This window comes from Sander lucioperca, chromosome 15, assembly GCF_008315115.2.
Source record: "Sander lucioperca isolate FBNREF2018 chromosome 15, SLUC_FBN_1.2, whole genome shotgun sequence".
In the NCBI taxonomy this organism is placed as follows: domain Eukaryota; kingdom Metazoa; phylum Chordata; class Actinopteri; order Perciformes; family Percidae; genus Sander; species Sander lucioperca.
The window spans coordinates 28205805-28225733 of record NC_050187.1 but is presented as its reverse complement, the minus strand read 5'-3'; the positions used below and the strand labels follow the sequence as shown (position 1 = coordinate 28225733).

Below are 19929 nucleotides of genomic sequence, written 5' to 3'. Positions count from 1 at the left end.
ACCATATTATATTTGCTGTATGGTGAACATATGACATACGGTTTGTTTTTTAATGATGAACAAAAAAATCGACTTGGAGGATCTGGGGCACCTGAATGGTTTTCTTCACATTTCTTGTTCCCTGCAAAAACAATGCTTTTGTTTCACAAATTGAGAATGAGTTTGCCCGAGAGATTACACGTTGCAGTTGCCCTCGACTCCCATGCGTTTATCGTATTTAGCGGTGGCTAAATATCTGCTGATGTTTTTAAGGAAACAAGAAATATGCTTTAACTAGGGAAGTGGAGTCTCCGACTACAGGTCATCTGTTCGTAACAGTTTCTGGCGTTCAATCAAAGAAACACAGTTGATTGGCTTCCCCAATTCTCTATATTGATAAACTGCTTCCAAATGAAAACAATCAAAGCAGAATCAAGTATAATCAAGCATAGTAATTCACTGCAGCTTGTGTGTGTGTGTGTGTGTGTGTGTGTGTGTGTGTGTGTGTGTGTGTGTGTGTGTGCGTGTGGTGTTGTCTATTACAAAAATACTATTCCAGCAGCACAGCACCTCTGTAATTTTTTTTGTAGTCTCTCTGTATCCAGTCTACACTGGCTTTACTCTCCCTCTCTCTCTCTCTCTCTCTCTCATATACACACACACACACACACACACACACACACACACACACACACACACACACACACACAATAACAAGGAGGTATACAAGCACCATCTAGTGCTTTATTCTGGAAATTGCTCTGCAGAATGTAAGAAATGTGTTGAAGAATACCAAGTCTTCAGTTATTTTACATTTAGAATATTTGTTCCTAATTGATTTGACGTTAACATCCCAAAAATTCTCAATGCAGGAAGATGGTAAATTATTTTTGCGTCACATGAGAATGAAATAAAATCAGGACTAAACCCATCACATTCATGCAAAAACAGTAAAATGCACAATAGCCGATTGATTAAATTCAAACTCCTTTACTGTACTCTTGCTCCTCCTGACCACCTCGAGCTCTGTATCCTTTCAGAAAAAAGAGGCTAACTTTTCAAAAAAAAATTAACCAAATGTCACATTTTTGATCAAAGGAGTCATACAGTGTGTTTAGTGGAAACTCTGAATACTGTGTGTGTGTGTGTGTGTGTGTGTGTGTGTGTGTGTGTGTGTGTGTGTCATGGTTAAATATATAACAGCAACATTACTCATGTAACTCCTTTCCTCAGCTTTCACAGATAAGAGGATCATGGCGGTGGAAACATGGACTAGTTTCAACAATACAAGGATTTATCTGGAATCATCAACTCACATGTCACTAACCTGTTACCACAGAACCAATTATTCACTTGACTAAGACGTGTGCATGCAAAAAGCCACATTTTTGAACGTTCACGCAGTGAAATGCCAAATATGGTTTAAAGGAATGACATTACTAAGTTTTAGACTCTTATGATTCTGATAGAAGACCAAAATAGGCAATAAAAACAGTTAATAGGTTGTTGTCCAAATTAAAACTAACGTATGAGAAGCTTCTTAAGCATAGATGTATATCTATCGGCATCAGCTCTGAAAAAGCTGTTTAATATTTAACTACTAGAAACGCAGATGTTTAAAAAAAAAAAAAAAAAAAAAACCACACAGACAAACGTAATCCCTAACAATTTAGTACTGGAGACAAAACACACAGGTGGACGTAGTGTAGAAAAGAAACGTCTACGATTTTCCACTAGGCTGGAAAAGTCACGATAACAGACAAATCCAGTTATTTAAAAACAATGTGAGACAAGTCTAAGAGGTCAGAAAAATAGTCTGGAGACAGTGTGTGTGTTCAAACTTCTCAGAACTGGACGTCATGTTTGACAAATGTCTTTTAATTAGAAGTGTCAATTTATTTAAGTCTAAGATTTTGGCACTGATGTTCACTCCCTAAACACACTATAAACAAAAGATAAGCTGCTGACCCATCAGCCACCTTGGCTCAAAAAAGCCTTGCTAACATACTTACCCTAAGTGCACTTTATTAATAGTTTCTTTGACCTTTGATCTTAAGGCTCTAAAGTTATCACTTTAGATTGGTTATGAAAGTATTCTCGCCTATATGTACCTCAGTGAGCTGCAGTTAAGACGCTGACATTTGACTGTTACCACTGAGAGCGTATCTGGTGCCTGCGGTTTAAAGTCCTCCTCCACTCAAAAATGTGCTGTTTGGTGACCGTCGCTGTGCAGAATGATGTATGTGCACAGTTTGATACTACAAGGCTGCTTTCACATTCGTCTGATGTAAGGGGAAAGTTTCTCTGTGCTCAACTTAAATCTGAGTTTAAGACATATGTATGTACAAATATGATTTGTGACATTAAACATTTTAGAAGCTAGCTTGGAAGCCAATTATGGTCAAATATGCAACTTGCACATAAGCGTGATATGGAAACTTAAAGCCTACACCGCTTATACTCTAAAGAATTAACTTTTTGGAGTGAAGGCGACATCTTCGGTCCAGGCGTAACACTTTTATACTTTTTTGCAGGAAAAAACAAACTTTTTTATATTCAAGCATGTATTAAGGGGGTCTCTAAACTGAAAAAAAGCTGATTGTTTGGATTGAAGAAAGCCAAAAGCTGACATCATGTGCTGGTATTCTGCATATTTGAATGACTGAGAACAAGATGGGACACTAAGTTGAATTATAACAAATGCAAATTAAATTCTTGTGCTTGAAACTGTGAGGCAGATGAGACCAGTTTCCTCCCATATGTTCCATTCAGACACATTCTTGGTTTTGCTGTATTGGCAACATTCAAATATGTTTAGAAAAATACAACACATCAGACTTTGTCGGTGATAGAATGATAACATTGTGGACTTCCAATGTCTGACAATAAGAGAAAATAAGAACTAAGGAACTATTATGCTGCTGAGTAATCTCATATGCTCACATCCACATCCTGACTATTAGATGTTGACTCATCTGACCTGCTCTATCTGGTTGTTATTGTAAGGATACCGACTGTTGACAAAGACACAGCGAAGGCTGATCACAGTCTGATATTCATAAAGGGAAACCAGTTGCAGACAGTAAAAGCCTTAGTACTGTGGTAACCTCAACAGACCTTTGTGGCATTTTTTGCCAAACACCATGTAATATGAATTGTGCCTACAAATTAGTTTGAGTCACATAATAAACATTTGTGAAAAGTGTGATTGATTTATTTGACAATATGCATGCAATCCACACAAACAGCAACCTTCACAACAAGGCTTCCACAAACAAACAAGCTTCAGGCCCAATGAAGCCTGCACAATTACTGGCTGAACATATGGGTAGACCTACTTGGAAATACCCGGCTGTCTGCCATAATATTTACTGTGCTGTTTGCAACTAGCCAAGAGTAATACAGGCTCAGATTGAAAGTCTGTATTTCATGAAGTTCCCAGATAAAGCACACCGGTTGGGAGCTTTCGCTGTCCCTGTTCTGTTGAAACTATCTTTGAAATGGAAAAACTTTAGTGATAATTGTTTTTTCAGCAGTGATGCTTCCAGCAACTGTAAACATGATGAGACAGATTTGATTTTTTTTTACCGGGGCTCTGTAGTCAGAAGCACTGGTACACAAGTAAAGTCCAGTGACTGTCAAGGTCCTTGAAGAGATTTCAGTGGATTATCACTTTTATTTCTTAGAGATAAGATAAAAACTCCACTGACAAAATGCGTGAGGATGCCTACTTCATTGTTTTCTCACTTAATCTTGTCTAAATCAAAATGCAACCACTAATGTTCAGTTGGGGAAGAACTATTCAGATATGTTTAATTTTGTTTTTATTTATGGTGTCAAATCATACCAGAAGTTAACTCAGGGCACTTTTCACATAGAGCAGGTCTAGACCACACTATAATATTAAATGATGGAGAGCTAATTTTACCCATTTTATGTAGCTGGTTTATTCAATCGTTTTACTGTTTGTTTAATTAACTGTAACAATGAATTTGATATAAAAACTTTGGTTTAAAGTTTTTTTTTGGTTTGGTTTAAAAACAAAACAAAGTAACTTGTAAGCCTAACTATCTGCAAAATAAATATAGTGGAATGAAAGTATGATAGTATTTCCCTATGAAATGTAGTGAAGTAAAGGTATGAAGTAGCTTAGCATAAAATACTCGAGTTAAGCACAATTAGGGTAACATTACCTCAGAATTGTACACAAGTACAGTACTGATGTAGACTACTTAGCAGCTGGCTAGTACTTTCCACCACTGCTAATATTTCCTCATATTGTGCTTTTATGACGGACCATGAAAGTGAAATACTGACACGCATATGTTCGTATACCTTACAACAGCTCAGTCAATCAGGCCTCTGGAAAACGTTTGAGGCGCCGTCGAGCGAACTGCGACAAAAAAAAAAAACTGCCCGGCATCCGTAGTTTGATGACGTTACAGACAACATGGCGGCGTGCTCCGAATGAATGAGCTAAAGGCAAAAACACAACAAACGTGTTTGCGTAAACATTAACAAAGTGTGAATATAAAGTGTCAGCAGCGTTGTCTTAAACCACGGAACATCCACCAAGAAGCAGTTAAAACAATAATGTTCAGCAGAGGTTGCTGCTGTTTTAGTAAACGATGTCAGAGCCGAGGACACATGTTGATGTTGCTGCTCCTGAGTTCACTGAGCTGTGGGGGGGGGTTTCCAAACTTTCCAACAACAATATACAAGACAAGAAAACAGGACAGCAGCTGTCTGGCACATCAACATCAACATCAACGATGTGTAAAGGTGAGGCTGCGGACTGATTTCTAGCTATACAAAGGAATAAACCGATGGTTTGGAAACAACGACCCTGTTCTGCATAACGTTACTTGGAGTGGCGGCGGCCATTAGGCGATCAAACAGAGTGACAACATGCTAGCTGACTTCTTACTTTAACTCAATCACACTAACTTTTAGAAACCACAGAGGCGTGCACTCTCTCTCTCTCTCTCTCTCTATATATATATATATATATATATATATATATACAGTGCTGCTCATAAGTATTCATACCCATGCTAAAGTTGACTAAAAAATGGAATAAAAAAATCATCTTTTGGAAATTGATCTTAATGCCTTAATTAAAAGAATGAGGAAAAATCCGACCTTTTAAGGACACCAATTTGTTTTGTGAATGAATAATGTATTGTAAATAAATAAATAAATGTTCTTCCTTAAAATACAGGGGCCATAATTATACATACCCCTATGTTAAATTCCCATAGAGGCAGGCAGATTTTTATTTTGAAAGGCCAGTTATTTCATGGATCCAGGATACTATGCATCCTGATAAAGTTCCCTTGGCCTTTGGAATTAAAATAGCCCCACATCATCACATCCCCTTCACCATACCTAGAGATTGGCATGGTTCTATTTCAGTTAGCCTAATAGCTGGTTTGATTTGCACTGAGAGATGATTTTATGGAAAGTACCCCATGTCAATATCTAGGTATGGTGAAGGCTATGTGATGATGTGGGGCTATTTTAATTCCAAACTTGTAAAACAATGTTAGGAATCTTATTCGATGTTATTATGTTTTTGTGTGTAACGTTACTGTAGCTGCTAGTAGTTGACATTATGTGCCTTTTACCAGAAGCTTTCAATTTGACCAGTTTAATGCCAAAACACTACTAAGTAAGTGTGTATGCTAGATCTGCATTCCTATCAGCATTGAAAAGCCTCTTAAAAAAAAAAAAAAGCCTTTACATAATCATGTTACACTAGTAGGACACTACCAGTCTAATCATGTATAATTTTGAAGTTAAAAGCAAAAACAAATAACTGTAACCATAGCACAGGGACTGTGGATGATTTAGCATGATGATAACACTTGATATCTGTTTGATACACAGATTTTCAGAGCCCTAAGCGCAGAGGCTACAGCAGATACCCCGGCTTGAATAACGGGGATTCTCCAAGTGATGTGGAACCAACACAAGACATTTTCTGGGATCCCACATCGCCCACTTCAGCTAGTACTGGTAAACGACACGAGACTCAACACAGAAGAACAGAACAGTTTTCTTTTCATGTACTGTTATTTATAGGCTGTCACATCTGAATGACAGTTTCTACATGAATGACACACCTGCTGAATAGGCTTCTTGCTGTTTAGGTGTGGGGATTGAAACCATACATAGATACAACTAGCTGTTACATTACCATGCACATATAAGAAACTGAAAAATTGACTGTTATAAATGCTTTTCGAAAAATAAATGAATGTGTTTCAATGAAGAGTATTCATGATATTACAACTTGGGTCATATTTATCATGTGTAATTGACATTGTTTTTAGGGTTGTTAGTAGTATAATAAGTATTTGTTTCAATCTGTTTTCAGGGTCGGGGCTCAGGAACACCAGAGTTGTGGAAATATCAGATATTGTCAACCGTATTGCTCCAAAGGTGAGTTGTTTCTTGTTGTCTTAGTTCTGTCCATTTTTTTTTTTTTTGGGGTTTTCAGTTTGTTCAGTTCATATTTTGAAAGAAATTCTTCAACTTTTGGCTTATGTCTCACCCAGGATGTGAAACGGAAAGGGACTGAATCTCCTCTGCTGCAGTGGATAGGTGACAGTGCCGTCCCATGCACACCCGACATTCCAAAGCCAAGAGCCAGGAAGAAGTCGTCTCGGTGGGTATTCAATTTATTGACCCAGATACTCACAGACTGGGGACCTGGGCTATTAGTCCTGACATTAACAAACACTCTATGCAAGCATTATAGGTCATTTTACCTGCAGCAGTAGCTGAGTTTCCGTTGTCCTGTAATTACCGGTCATTGACAGGGAAAAAATTATGAGGACCAACAATTCAAATTGTCTCAGGTCAGAATGAATCAAGCCGGCACTCGTTAATTTTATGAGCCAGTTTGTTTGTACTGTAGTTTGTATCGTTTTATTTCCTTAGCCTAGCAAATGGAAAATAGGCATTTTTTTTAATTCAGATCGGCACTTTAAAATGTTGTGTGCGTTGATTTAATTCTTTTGTCCTCTCTGCCTGTAGCAAGTAGCCTACATTTTTCAATAAAAATAGAATAAATCTAAATCCCTTGATGATATTATTCTTTATGTGTATAGACTGCCTAGCAATTGTAACACAGAAAATATTTGAGTGGAACTTTCCCCATTTGACCGGTAAAATTAAACCTTACTGGTCACATGACCAGCACCAATTTTTTCTAGCGGAAACTCTGAGCAGTAGTAGTTCTCAATTTTTCCTGTCTTTTTTTGGATTGTTAAGGATTTTGCTTGTCTATTGCTTCCTCTCTGCAGGCAGAGCAGCGTGGACGACCTCATGAAACTGGCCAGGCAGTTTGACGAGAACATGCAGCAAGACAGGGAGACTTCAGAACAGCTTAACACTGTCAACAATAACCTCAATGAATGTGTGAACACTCCCAAAACAAAACTGACAAGCAACGTGAAGGACCTAAAGTGTCCATCCTCATCGGATCAGGTGGAGGCAGAGCTGCACGCTCTGTTTGACTGCTCCACTCAGAGAGTCAGCGGCCGGCTAAGCCAGGGCTCCTCCACATCGGTCCGTTCACAGGAAATAAAACACCAACCTTTGACTTCAACTTCAGCTGAACCCCGACAACCAGAGCTCAAGTCACCTGACAAGTCTGGTCCAGCTGCACATCCTGTTGGAGAAAAAGGACCTTGTGTTCTTAGTGTGAACAACTGTGATGACTTTGATGACGACTGGGAGAATGATGACCTAATTAATGACTCTTTTGTGCTGGCGATGACCCAGAATCCTGACCAGCAACATGACACCAACCCTAAAACCACCTTGCAGTCTGACACTAGGACAAACACTACTCGGTTCACCTCCGTTTGCAGGCCTACTGCAAATACAAACTCTGCACATCAGCCTTCGAACTTGCACTCAAAGCCAAGCTGCAGTGTACTACAGGAACTGTGTCCCAAGCCAAAGACTACCAACCGAAGCACTTTCAAGTTAGAGCCCAACCCTCACTTCCAGCCCAAGACGCCTGCCAAGGAGGTTTCCGAGTCCAGCTTCACTGTTATACAACTTAAGTCAAACACGTCTGACCAGAAATCTGCTACCACAAAGACACTGTCTATTCCTATTCCTGGCAATATCACTAAATATCAGAAGGGGACACATGAAGCTGCAGACTCTGTTAAAGACATTTCAGACAGCTTATGGGATGATGGGGACGATGACGCGCTGCTCTACCAGGTATGTGACAGCGTGGAGAGGATCTCCAACAGTCAGCCGCAGCAAGCGAGCCCTAGCAACTGCCAAGAAAAACAAGATACTGCTGTAGACAGACAGCGAAAAAACCCTGCGCCTCTGCCAATCGACATGTCCTGGGCCATGAATGCCGGTGCCAGTGCTAATAGACAGTCGCCATGTGCTTTTGTTCGTTTTAACTCATTACCAGGGACTAGCAGGGAAACTGTGAACTACCAAGGATGGAACATTCCCATGAAAGGTGCCAACGACAAATCACGGATGTCTCAGAGCCTCCCAGGAAGCAGTGTGAGTCTGGGCACATTTAACCAGTGCAGGGATTCCTCTGGAACTTTCCAGGCTGACAATACTGCTGTGGATCTGAAGCCACATACAGTGACAGCCAGGGCACCGCAGAACTCCAAGTCCCATCACTCAGCCTTCAAGAGAAATGTATCTGACTCAGCAGCTGTAAGCAACAAAGGTAAACTGTCTTAAATTTGATATTTGCCACTGGGCTCTATTAAAGCTATAGTGCGTAGTTTCTGTCGCCCCCATGAGGAAATCTAAGTAATGACAGCAAAACTGTAGGCGCGTCCACATGATACAAGCCCCCACCTCACCACGCAGTTGCTAGTAGCCAAGGAGGACACGGAGGATTAGAAAAACATGATGGACTCTTCAGAAGAGGTAATTATCTTCACTCGAGCTTCTGCGCGGGAAAGTCGCCGGAAGACACAATCTTCTGAACATAGTCATACTGAGAAATACAGAGAGAGTTGTGTGGAGCTGATTTTTAGCTTGGTAAGCAACTCATTTGGCAACGGCTTGAATGTAACGGACGTTCATTAATATCAAAAAGTTACGCACTAAAGCTTTAAAGCATGATATATAGAAGATAATGTAAATTAAGTTTTAGTTTGAATTTGTAATGTTATCACAAATGATTGCATAAGGAAAAAAGTCAATGCATCTTTGCGGTTTGTCTTTTCCATCTACTGTCCTCAGTACTTTGCTATAAGACTGGATATTGAAATGAAAACTCACAAGTAAAACAGATGTCACATGTTGTTCTTATAATCATTGACATTTCAGTGCATGTGCACATGAACAATTCTCCCCCCAAAGCAAGTAAACATAGCGCAATGGCTTTAATTTGGGATGCTGTCAAGAGTCCAAACCTCAGGAAGCTTCATTTCCAATGAATTGCAGACTGATTCTGTTCTGGACCTGGAGAGGTTTTTGTTCTTTCAAATTAGCTTCACCCTGGGTATCCACTGGTCCTAGTTATGGTAGCAAAGTTGTTACGTTATTTCATTAAAACTCAGTTGTTTGAGTTCATAGCAATATCACACAAGTTCTGATTTAGGGTTGCTTTGGCCTTTTTTTCTTCAGGTCTTTCTTCACTTTGCAAGTGTTTTAATCCTCAACGTATCCTAGCAAATCGTAATCAGTGTTTTCTTTTATTTTTTCCCCACTCCCCTTCCTCCTTTCCAGTTTTTGTTACAAGCCAAGTGACATGGAAGTGCTCTGCAGCCGAGATCGAGAGAAAGAAGCAGGAGGCCTTGGCCAGGAGGCGACTGCGAATGCAGAACAACCCAAAACCATAGAGGAGGATATTATTTTACTGTAATGAGCCTTTATAAAACTCATCATTCCACTCCAGTGGTTCAGCCACCTCCTCAACAAGATGTTACCGATGATGATATCCAAGATGATATCATGTTAGCGTTAATAGTTCAGTATTAAAGATTTATTACAGAACGGACCTAGTGTCTATTGAAAGAAGTGAATGTCTGTTGGAAGAGCTGCTGGATGTTTTTGCTGCAAATGTAGAAACATGTTTATAAAAAGCAAGTTTTATGCACAGATTGATGCAAGTCTCAGATCTGGTGCTGGAATAACATTAAAAAGAGATTTTCATTAGCTTTTTCACATTTTGACAAATTGTTTTACATCCACATTTTTGTTTATCCTTTGATTTTTGCACAGGTCAGAATTAAGTGTAATACTGTAAAGACAGTGTTATGGCCCTTCTCTGTAGGCACAATTTATTGAATTGCCACGCTATGCACCTGAGGAAGATAGACTGCAGTTTTTTTTACAAGTTTTGATCAGCTGTGTTACTGTATAGGGGTAGACCTGGGATAGACAGGTGAGACAACAATCAGATAACCCTTTTGTTTCTACCTTAGTGCCTTAATTAGTTAACGAATTTAACTCCAGCCCCTGTTACTTCACAACATGATGGACTTGGCTGTACACATTCTGCTAATTTATCATTTGTTTATGCCTTGTATGAACACTTTATACTATTACAAGTTTCTATGCTTTGCTCTTACAGTACCTTCCAAACCCAAAATAAAGGAAAACACATTTGAGACTGTGAATAAACTGCTCCAATCATACTTGGTGTTTATGCAGCTAAAAGTTCTTTAAAACCTACTTTAAAGTGAGCAGACACTCACATTGTGATAACTCGCACTACACGTGTTAATTGGCCAGATTGCAACTTTTATGCTCATACGGTACAGATGAAATTGACCGGCTGCAATGTTTTACACACAATGAATGTCAGCATGGAACCCCTGGGCAATTTGGTCCAGTGGCAATTTGAATGAAGTTGATTCAAACAAGACCACCGCGTTCTTAACAATTCAATACAACTTTCAATTACATTTTATTTATAGTGCCAAATCATCTGTCTGCCGTCAAGTTCAGTATTATACCCCAGCAGTCTCAGTCAAGACTACATTTTTAGCCACCATGTGAAAATACTGCCCCAGTAACTTTGAATTCAAACAAGCTCACTAAAGGTGAGTCTAGTTCACGCCAAGATAATGCTGATCAAACCATCAGGGTAGTTTTTTCAAACTCTCTTTAAAGCCACAGAACACAGCTGTTTTTACAGGCTAAGTAGTACTCGTGAGAAATTAACATGTAAAATTGGTGTCCCCCTTTAAAAACTATTTGTAGATTGTCTTTCTGCTGTATCATTGTCTGTACTTTCAAATAAAACAGCTGGTCAGGATTTTGAGTGTTCACAGACTGCCTCCTTACTGCAGTTATTGGCATACATTACTCTAACCTCTGTATTGCAGGACTGTTGACAGGTCGAGCAGATATGATGGGCCCATTTCGCAAACACTCAAATCTGTTTTCAACAAGTTGCTGCCTAAAAAGGAAGACCATTGTGAACGTGCAATAGCCTCAGTGTGGATCATATTATTGTTATTAGACGAGGGATTATTTTAATATGAGGGCTAATTTGTCCTCTGGCCTCTTATCACGCTACTCACCTGCTGTAGGCTACTGTGTGAGGGTAGTACAATGTTCCTCTTTGTAATCCCAAGAGAATTCCCCAGTGTTCCTCCCTCAAGCCCATCCCCAGCCATTACATGACTGTGAGTTCCCAGGTGTGTGTGTGTGTGTGTGTGAGAGACGGGTGGTCTGCAGGTGTGTATATTTCAGTATTTATCCCATTCCGAGCACGTAATAGGCCCCATCCTCCTCCCTGCCCTGTATGTTTCCCCACCCTGTCCGACTGTAAATCAGATGGCAGGGCAATTTGGCAACAGCATAAAGGCCCCTGGTTTTTATGACTATGATTATGGTTATGATGATGACTAGTATTTATTTCAACTATCTGATGAAACCCTTGGCTAAAGCTAACAGGTGTCGAGCAGGTACAATATCGTGCTCGCTGAAGGATCCCTGTAATGTCGCCATAGAGAGCGAAATATCGTCCACCAAACAGAAGAATGGGCTGTTTCAGCGCCCACTCGTTACGCTGTACATGGAGCAATTTCTGATTATTGGATGGGAGTGGAGCGCTACAACGTCCTCTTTGTAGAGAAAGGATGATTTATGGCTGTTAGTCAGGCATAAGGCAGTAATTGCCGCAGTGACGATTATGTTACCATGGCACCTGTTTAAACTGTCTATTCGTATGTGAATGTTTTCATTTTTGGAAGAGGGAATTTGCAGCTTGAAACTGATGTGTGGAGACATTAATTGAAGTTGGGAAAGGGTCTGGGATAGTGTGGTAACAATTAAGGGGGAAAGGATAGTATATGATGGACAGATTTGTGTTGTGTTATCAGGGAAGGATTTTTTAAAACCAAAACAACCTGGAATATTTTTTTTAAACGTGCTATTCAGCAAGTACTACACATACACTAATGTGTACTGATATTGTTGAAAATACTTTTTACTGCAATTTACTGCATCCTGTAAACAACAACATACTGTTCTGACACACAAGCTACAAAGACGACATACTGTATGCTCACATTGGAATAAAGGTGTTGAAATTAATCATTGTATCAATGCATCGCGATGCGGACGTGGGCAATTCTGCATCGATGCAGTGACAGACCATAATCGATTATTGCCTACTGATTGATTTTCCGATCGCTGCTTTTTTAGTCTTTGCCTTTTGTCTGTTGTCTGCTGTGTTCAGACTCCGTTACATACAGGAAATGTCTTTTTTAAGAGCAGATACAATACAAAAGGGAGTTTATATATATGTGACTGCTTGAATTTGTTGATGAAAACCATGTGTAGCAATATATAATAATATTGAGGGGATGACGCATCGTGATATCAAAATCGATTTGAATCGTTGACACGATAATCGTAATTGAATGGAATCGTGAGACCAGTAAAGATTCACACCCCTACACTGGAATGCGAAATAGTTTATGATACACTTTGGTCTATACATGTTACTCTTCATGTACACATTTAGCACTTAGTATTGATGATTAGGGATGATGCACTCAAGTCGTGACAGCTTAGAGGCTGTTTTGCAGTAATGAAGAATATGGAAACAAAGATTGATCAGATAACTCCACATTTCCTCTGGACGGGTAAATTGAATGAGTTATGGTCTCCCTTCCCTCAAAAACTGCTGTGAAGTTGCCTTTTAGCACCGCAACATGTACCTCCAGGGATGTGTTAGCAAGTAAACCTAATGAAGCCCAGACTTTTGATCTGTTGAATAGAGATGAACATTACAGTCATAATCGATATGAGGTCAAGTCATAGTCTAACTCATACTGAGTAGTATTTTTTTTTTTAACAAAGATAGGGCCATTTGAAGATCTAAAAGCAAAAATGTGTTTGATTTTACTCTGTATTGGTGGATGTTTGCCTTTTGATGTTCACTGACTAGAAATTGTAGTTTGACCCACATTTTCACTTATTATTAAATCACTGTTCAAGAGAATGCATTCACAAAATATTTAATGAATAAATACATAAAAAGCTTAAAAAACTTGACTTTGGAAAAGTATAACCCACATGAGTTCAGGGTCAGCAACAGAATAGCTGAACTGGAATCAGAAGCTCGATCTTATTCCTGCCACCATAACCTCACCCCATTCGCTCTTCTTCTGTTTGATTATGTGTGTGGATGGTTGCCATATTAATGACTATGCCAAGCTAATAAGAGCAAAGGAAAAGTGGACAGCAAGAGTTTTCCAATATTGATGGGTGATAATCCACTAACCATAAATGCAGGAGAAAAAAGGAAAATCATATTTTGTTCCTTCTTGCTTGCATTCTTTATCTCACGTCATTTGGTTGAATGACTGCAATGATCCGAGCAAGTCAAGCTCAATTTTATTTACTTTCCCTGTGTCACTAAACTGCTAAAATTAGGGATACACATTGTGAAAACAATGGTAATACTGTTTTAGGAACCAGAGCTGAAAGTCTATTCCCCTTATGCTACCTCTCCTTGCCTTCTTTCTACACTCATCCCAGTATGGGGTTGAAGTGGCGGAAGTGAGTAATGAGACCTGGAGGCATACTAGTGTGCAGGATTACAGATGCATTTGCAGTAGATTAATATGAGCCAGAATTTTCCAAGGGCATCAACTGTTCTGCAAAACAGACTCCAAGAACAGCAAACACACATTAAAACGTCTTTAAAAATACGACCTGAGGTAGCTATTACCTTCTTAACCCAAGTGCAGAGCAGCCATTGGAGATAGCATCTCTAATCGCTTTCCCATGCTGTGAGGCCGTGCTGCAGAAAGGCTAAACACTGTTATCATAGCTCACAGATTACCTCCCAATGTAGGACTAATGCACACATACATCAGCTTCTTTTTTTTAATCTTTTTTATCTATCCAACTCTGGCTATCTCTCTCTCTCTCTCTCATCTGTTTGTATATCTGTGTCCCTGTCCACGTCTGTCTCATACACACACACACAAACACACACACACACACACACAGACACACACACACACACACACACACACACACACACACACACACACACACACACACACACACACACACACACACACACAAAGAGGAGGAGGCGTGCAACGCTATGGCAGCAGCCTGTCAGCAGCATAAATGACCTGTGAAGAGTTTCACGGTGCGTGTCATTAGGCAGCTTTAGATTTGTTTCAACAGCGCTTTACCTGAGGGCTCCATTCATGGGCCCCCAGGTATGACTGCCCTCCCCACTGGGGGGAAGTCGAGGGGGGAGTTGCCAAATTCCCCCACTCCCTCTGTGGAGGACAGTGATGGAAAGCCCATGAGCATGACGGGGCAACACTTAAGTGTAGAGTTCAGGGTGTTTTGGGAGTCTAGAACTGCAAGAGAATCATCTTTTTCTGGAAACATTTTACTGTTATTCACTTTTATTTATCGTTTAAACATGTTTTGCTCTTACTGTAAGAAACAGAATTTCTTGGGAACTTCAGAGACAAAAGAGTTGATCATGAGACATTAAAGCTGCATTCACACATTATATTTTCATATCAACAGTTCCTAATAGATATATTCTCTGTGGTTAACTTTTTTCTGTCTCTAAACATGAGGTACAGAGTGTTGTGGTGATATATATATAGCATTAACACTGGAACCTTAATATATTGCTTTTAGTGTAAAAAACAACATACCTCCAATTTTGGTGATTTTGAGAGTCTGAAAGTGATTTTTTTTCACACGCCTGAGGCAAACTGTACAGTACAATTATGTTGTTTAGTTGATGCTCGTATCCAAGAAATTTACAACTAAAATATTTATAGGAAAGTCATGTAAAGGTCAACGTCGCCCAGGTGTTACAGTGATAATGAGTAAAGAGGTGTCGACCAAAGTCTTGATATTATAATCTAAATCATTGCTTTGGAATGGAAGGAGTAACAGAAAAAACACGTCTTGTGAAGGATTTATTAGCCCCATGAAAGCTCTGCAATCAACTGAACTTTTTAAATTCCACGTCTTGTTCACTGTTCAGCCCAGGATTATTGCTATGTTTTTTTTAATCTTCACTATCCAAACTGATCCTGAATTGATATCCGGGCATCACCATGCTTTATTAAGCATGCTGATAAGAGTCTGCAGACTTAACCGTGTTTTGAGAAACGAAACTCTCTTGCACACAGCCAACAAATATCCCTGTTGCCAAATTCCTCCGGCCTATATCTGCCAACACCTTTGCGCTACAATGGCTTTGGCCTTTTTTTCCCCAGCCTGTAATAGACAGCGTGGGCTGTAATGGTCTGTTGACAGGTTTAGGCTGAGGTAATGTTGTTGCCGGGCTTTACAGTGAGGTGCCAAATCTTCCCCTGAGGACAAAAAAGGAGCAGCAGATGCAGGGAAGCTAGCTATTAGCTTTCTAATACGCACTTTGTTATTGGCCGACATTTATAATAAAGTTTTGGGAGAAAGAGCCCGCAAATCATTTTATATCAGGGCTTTCACATAATGTCGTCTCATTTTTTAAGGACTTGGAGGTAATTGCAGGGTCAGTTGTTGCTTTGTTGTACAGTAAGAATAAGAGACAATTTGTTAGCAGAGCGCTAAAATGTTAAGTGGTGCTAGCTTCTGGGAGATGTGTGCTCTTGAGTTAAAATGGCCCCCGCTGTGCAGAGACAGTTCATTATTTGAAGCAGGACTGCATAAAGAGAAGCCAGCTGAGTGGAACTCCAGCTGCTAGACACACACACACACACACACACACACACACACACACACACACACGCACATACAGATGCAATGTAGAAACACACCATGGAAAATGCAAGGGGAAGCAAGACTGTTGAGGCTAAGGAGTTCCCTTAGCAATGTGCAAAGCCGATCAACCGTACACACACACACACACACACACACACACACACACACACACACACACACACACACACACACACACACAAACAAAGCACCTGCCAGCTGACCATCTCCTCTGGGATGGAGGTCCCAGGGTTCCGCAGTGTTTCAAAGCCACACAACCAACCATACACACACACACACACACACACACACACACACACACACACACACACACACACACACACACACACACACACACACACACACACACACACACACACACACACACACAAACAAAGCACCTGCCAGCTGATCATCTCCTGGTCACACATTGGTCATTGTGACCTTTTCAGAGTCATGCTGGGTCCTGCCTGTGCTTGCATGCTGATAGTGACTAGCTAATGATGGTCGGTCTTTGTACTGTTAGATCATCTGGCTCTCATTTAAGACTGGTGGCAAGAGGAGAGAGAGGCTGCCTTACACAGTGTTCATACCATGAATGTGTTTGTCAAGTAAAGCTTTTTTAACCAAAACATTTTGGAATGCTACGTAGCCTGCCATGAATGTAACAATCTGACGATAATCCGCAAAATGTTACTGTTTTAGTCTTCAGATTTTCTATTTAAGGAGTTTAAATTCTGTTTTTCCCTTTTTCTGTTTACTGCTCATGCTAAATAACTACCTAGTCTTTCAAAACAAAATTTGGTTGTTGCCACACACATCTTTTCCTGTATGCTGGGATATTTTTCTCCCAGCAAAACGCCACCCAGCACTAAGTGTCTCAAATAGTATTAACAAGGGTGGTTACTGACTGCGTAAACACCCTGCAAAAAACACACACACGCACGCACGCACGCACGCACGCACACACACACACACACACACACACACACACACACACACACACACACACACACACACACACACACACACACACACAAGAAACAACCCTAACCTTTACTCCAGTCCCATTCTAATCCTAATTCCAATCTTGACCCTAAAAATGACATCTGACCTTCACATAGCTCCTTAAAGACGTGAGGACTTAACTTTGAGATATATTCCTTATCTTTTTCTCCTTGCGAGTTCATTTTCTCTTTGTAGCTATAGAAATACAAGAACAAACACAAACATCTGTTTGGAGCCAGAGGTTGGTCCAGGTCCAGAGCTCAGTGTTATCTGCTCATTATCACTGATTCCATTTCCTGGCTCTGATAAAGAATGACAGATAGAAGAGGTGTAAAGAGGCCCATATGGACAGAAGATCAACACTCTCTCACATAGTTATAAGACGATAATTCTTTGTTATGTTCACTAATATACATCCTTTTTTCAGTCTCGCACTCACAAACACAATGTATGCCAAGTAGAAAAGCAAAGGAAAGGAATGCCAACACACAGCAAAGCAACGTTTGCAGCACAGTCTTCTCCTCAAAGGCAAATTGGGAGTCCCCAGTCAAATTACTCGAGCTGTTTCCAAATGCAAATATGTGTTATCAAATCAACAAAGCAACTAAAGATGCAAATCCAGAGATCCGTGCTGCTCGTTTAGCATCTGTTGGGAGGAAAAGAAATGAAACATTTCCATCAAGGCTTTGCCCCGTGTTTTCTCCGCTGAGAGCGAGACACAGATTTGTATGTTTTTTTGTTTGATTCGGTTTTGAAAGTCTTCGCAAAGGCACCGAGGCCCTTCCGGCAGCACGGGACCATGCGTTGTGGTGCGTGGTTTACGAAGCAGTCCCATTTGTTGGGTTAGCTAGTCGCCAAGTTTGCAGTATGTAAAGAGAGGTTGGAAGCAGGAGGAGACATCTGAGCCAAAATCAAGGTTCATCCCTGCAGCTAATATACACTCTGCCCAAGAGTGGAGGATGATATTAAATGTCCATGATGAGTTAGCCTCAGACTTTGTATTTGGTAGTTGTTGAAGGAATTTACAGTATTGTTCCCCTGCAAACACTCTGTTCCTCTGTACGTCTGAACAATTCCCATTTATGTATGAAGAGTGTTGCTTTATTCTTTTCACTATACACATTTGGTGAAATACTGTTCACTGTAGTAATGATACTTCAGGACCTCAAAAGTGAGCGCAATGAGTTATTATTCTGGAGTTCTTTAATGTTACTGCAATGTAAGAGAGGTTATACTGGTGTCAGTGGGTTGTTGCTTTTTAACGTATTTCTTCTTTAACAGACTGCAGAGTGTGGGGGTTGATGGGGAAGACAGAAATGTGTGCAACAAATCCAACAAAGCCATGAATCATTTGTGGCCCTACAGCATTGCAGACACACACGAGGAGAGTCTTATGACAAGTGAGGATTATTTATAGAGGGCTTTCAAAGGGATAATCCACAAGATTTGTGTTTACTTTTGTTTTTATTTTGGCCACATTTGCATTATCATTACAGCTGGAATGTTTCTCCACTGGACATCTTGCCCTTAGATTTGATGGTAGAGAAGTGTTTAGATGGTGCTTTTTCTTTTGTCTGTTCAACAGAACTATTGCAAGATACTAACGTCCCACTTCTTTTTGTTTTGTTTACTCCAGACAAACTGCTGCCGGCAACATCAAGGGCATCATTTTGTATGCAGCAGAGAAGTTTGTCCCAGGAAAGACCAGATTGAAGGTTAAGTGTGTTGAATGCAAGGGCTTGAAGTGTATATTCTGTGTGCTGCACAAGTATTGATAAGAAACAAAGAGAAGCAAAAACAATTGTTTGAATATTTTGTATTTCATTACTTTGACGGATCAGATTGTCACCAGTCAAAGATTTTATTTATATATTTCCAGTTACATACGCTGAGGGCCAGTCCTTGCTCGTCTGAATACATTTCCCCCACAACATGTGACCAAGTCACCCCAACGTTGCTTTTGTCTATCAATAGTGTCAAAACATGCCTGTCACACATGCCACCTTGACATATAAGGCCTGTTTACATGCTACTAACCCCCCACACACACACACCGCCACCCAACCGCCCACACACAACCCACACTAAAGGTTACCATGCCGGGATTTTAATCTACATGTGAAATGTGCTCTCCTACGCTTCTTCTTCTGTCTAGTCAGCAATCTGGCTATTGCCCTGTGATTCAGAAAGCCTCACTTTATTGATTGAATGGGTTTTAGTGTGGAACACACACACTAGAAAACATACATGCATCCACGTACACACACACTGGTGACTTTGTTGCAAATGGAGGGAGGGAGAGGGATGAGTGTCAGGCCTAGCGTGATGGGCGAACATCAATCACTGCTTGTCAGCCTCGCCTTTTTTCTCCACCCCAACAGCCCCCTCCCCCCCCACCTCCGCCTCCTCTCACTTTTCTTCTGCCTCACTGATCAGCCTTTGTTTCTAATGGTGTGTGTGTGTGTGTGTGTGTGTGTGTGTGTGTGTGTGTGTGTGTGTGTGTGTGTGTGGAGAATGTGGTCTGACCACATGGACAAGACGCGGGCTGTTCGCAGGTGTTATCGTTCTCAGCTGCCAATTAAGTCTTGTGTCGTTTACTCTCGGACCTTCAGGTCATGACAAATGCAATGCATTTTAATAAGTTTTACATGAGTGAGTGCATTATAGTTTATGTTTGCATGTGTAGAAGTGATGCATCAATGTATTTCTGCCATTTTGTGTTCAGAT

General features: G+C 40.4%; 1 protein-coding gene across 1 annotated transcript; it reads left to right on the top strand.

Annotated features, from left to right (window-relative positions):
• The first annotated feature begins 4330 nt into the window (after positions 1 to 4330).
• On the top strand, positions 4331 to 10623 carry si:dkey-78p8.1 (ewing's tumor-associated antigen 1 homolog). Its single transcript, XM_031316120.2, has 6 exons — positions 4331 to 4761; positions 5869 to 5997; positions 6359 to 6423; positions 6540 to 6649; positions 7290 to 8701; positions 9715 to 10623. The coding sequence occupies exons 1-6, from the start codon at positions 4608 to 4610 to the stop codon at positions 9825 to 9827; spliced, it is 1983 nt and encodes a 660-aa protein (XP_031171980.1). The 5' UTR covers positions 4331 to 4607; the 3' UTR covers positions 9828 to 10623.
• The last annotated feature ends 9306 nt before the right edge of the window (positions 10624 to 19929 follow it).

Coding starts and splice junctions, on each gene's coding strand:
- si:dkey-78p8.1 (XM_031316120.2), top strand. CDS start 4,608: ATGTCAGAGCCGAGGACACATGTTGATGTTGCTGCTCCTGAGTTCACT. Junction 4,762..5,868: donor AACATCAACGATGTGTAAAG/GTGAGGCTGCGG, acceptor TTTGATACACAG/ATTTTCAGAGCCCTAAGCGC. Junction 8,702..9,714: donor AGCAGCTGTAAGCAACAAAG/GTAAACTGTCTT, acceptor CCTCCTTTCCAG/TTTTTGTTACAAGCCAAGTG.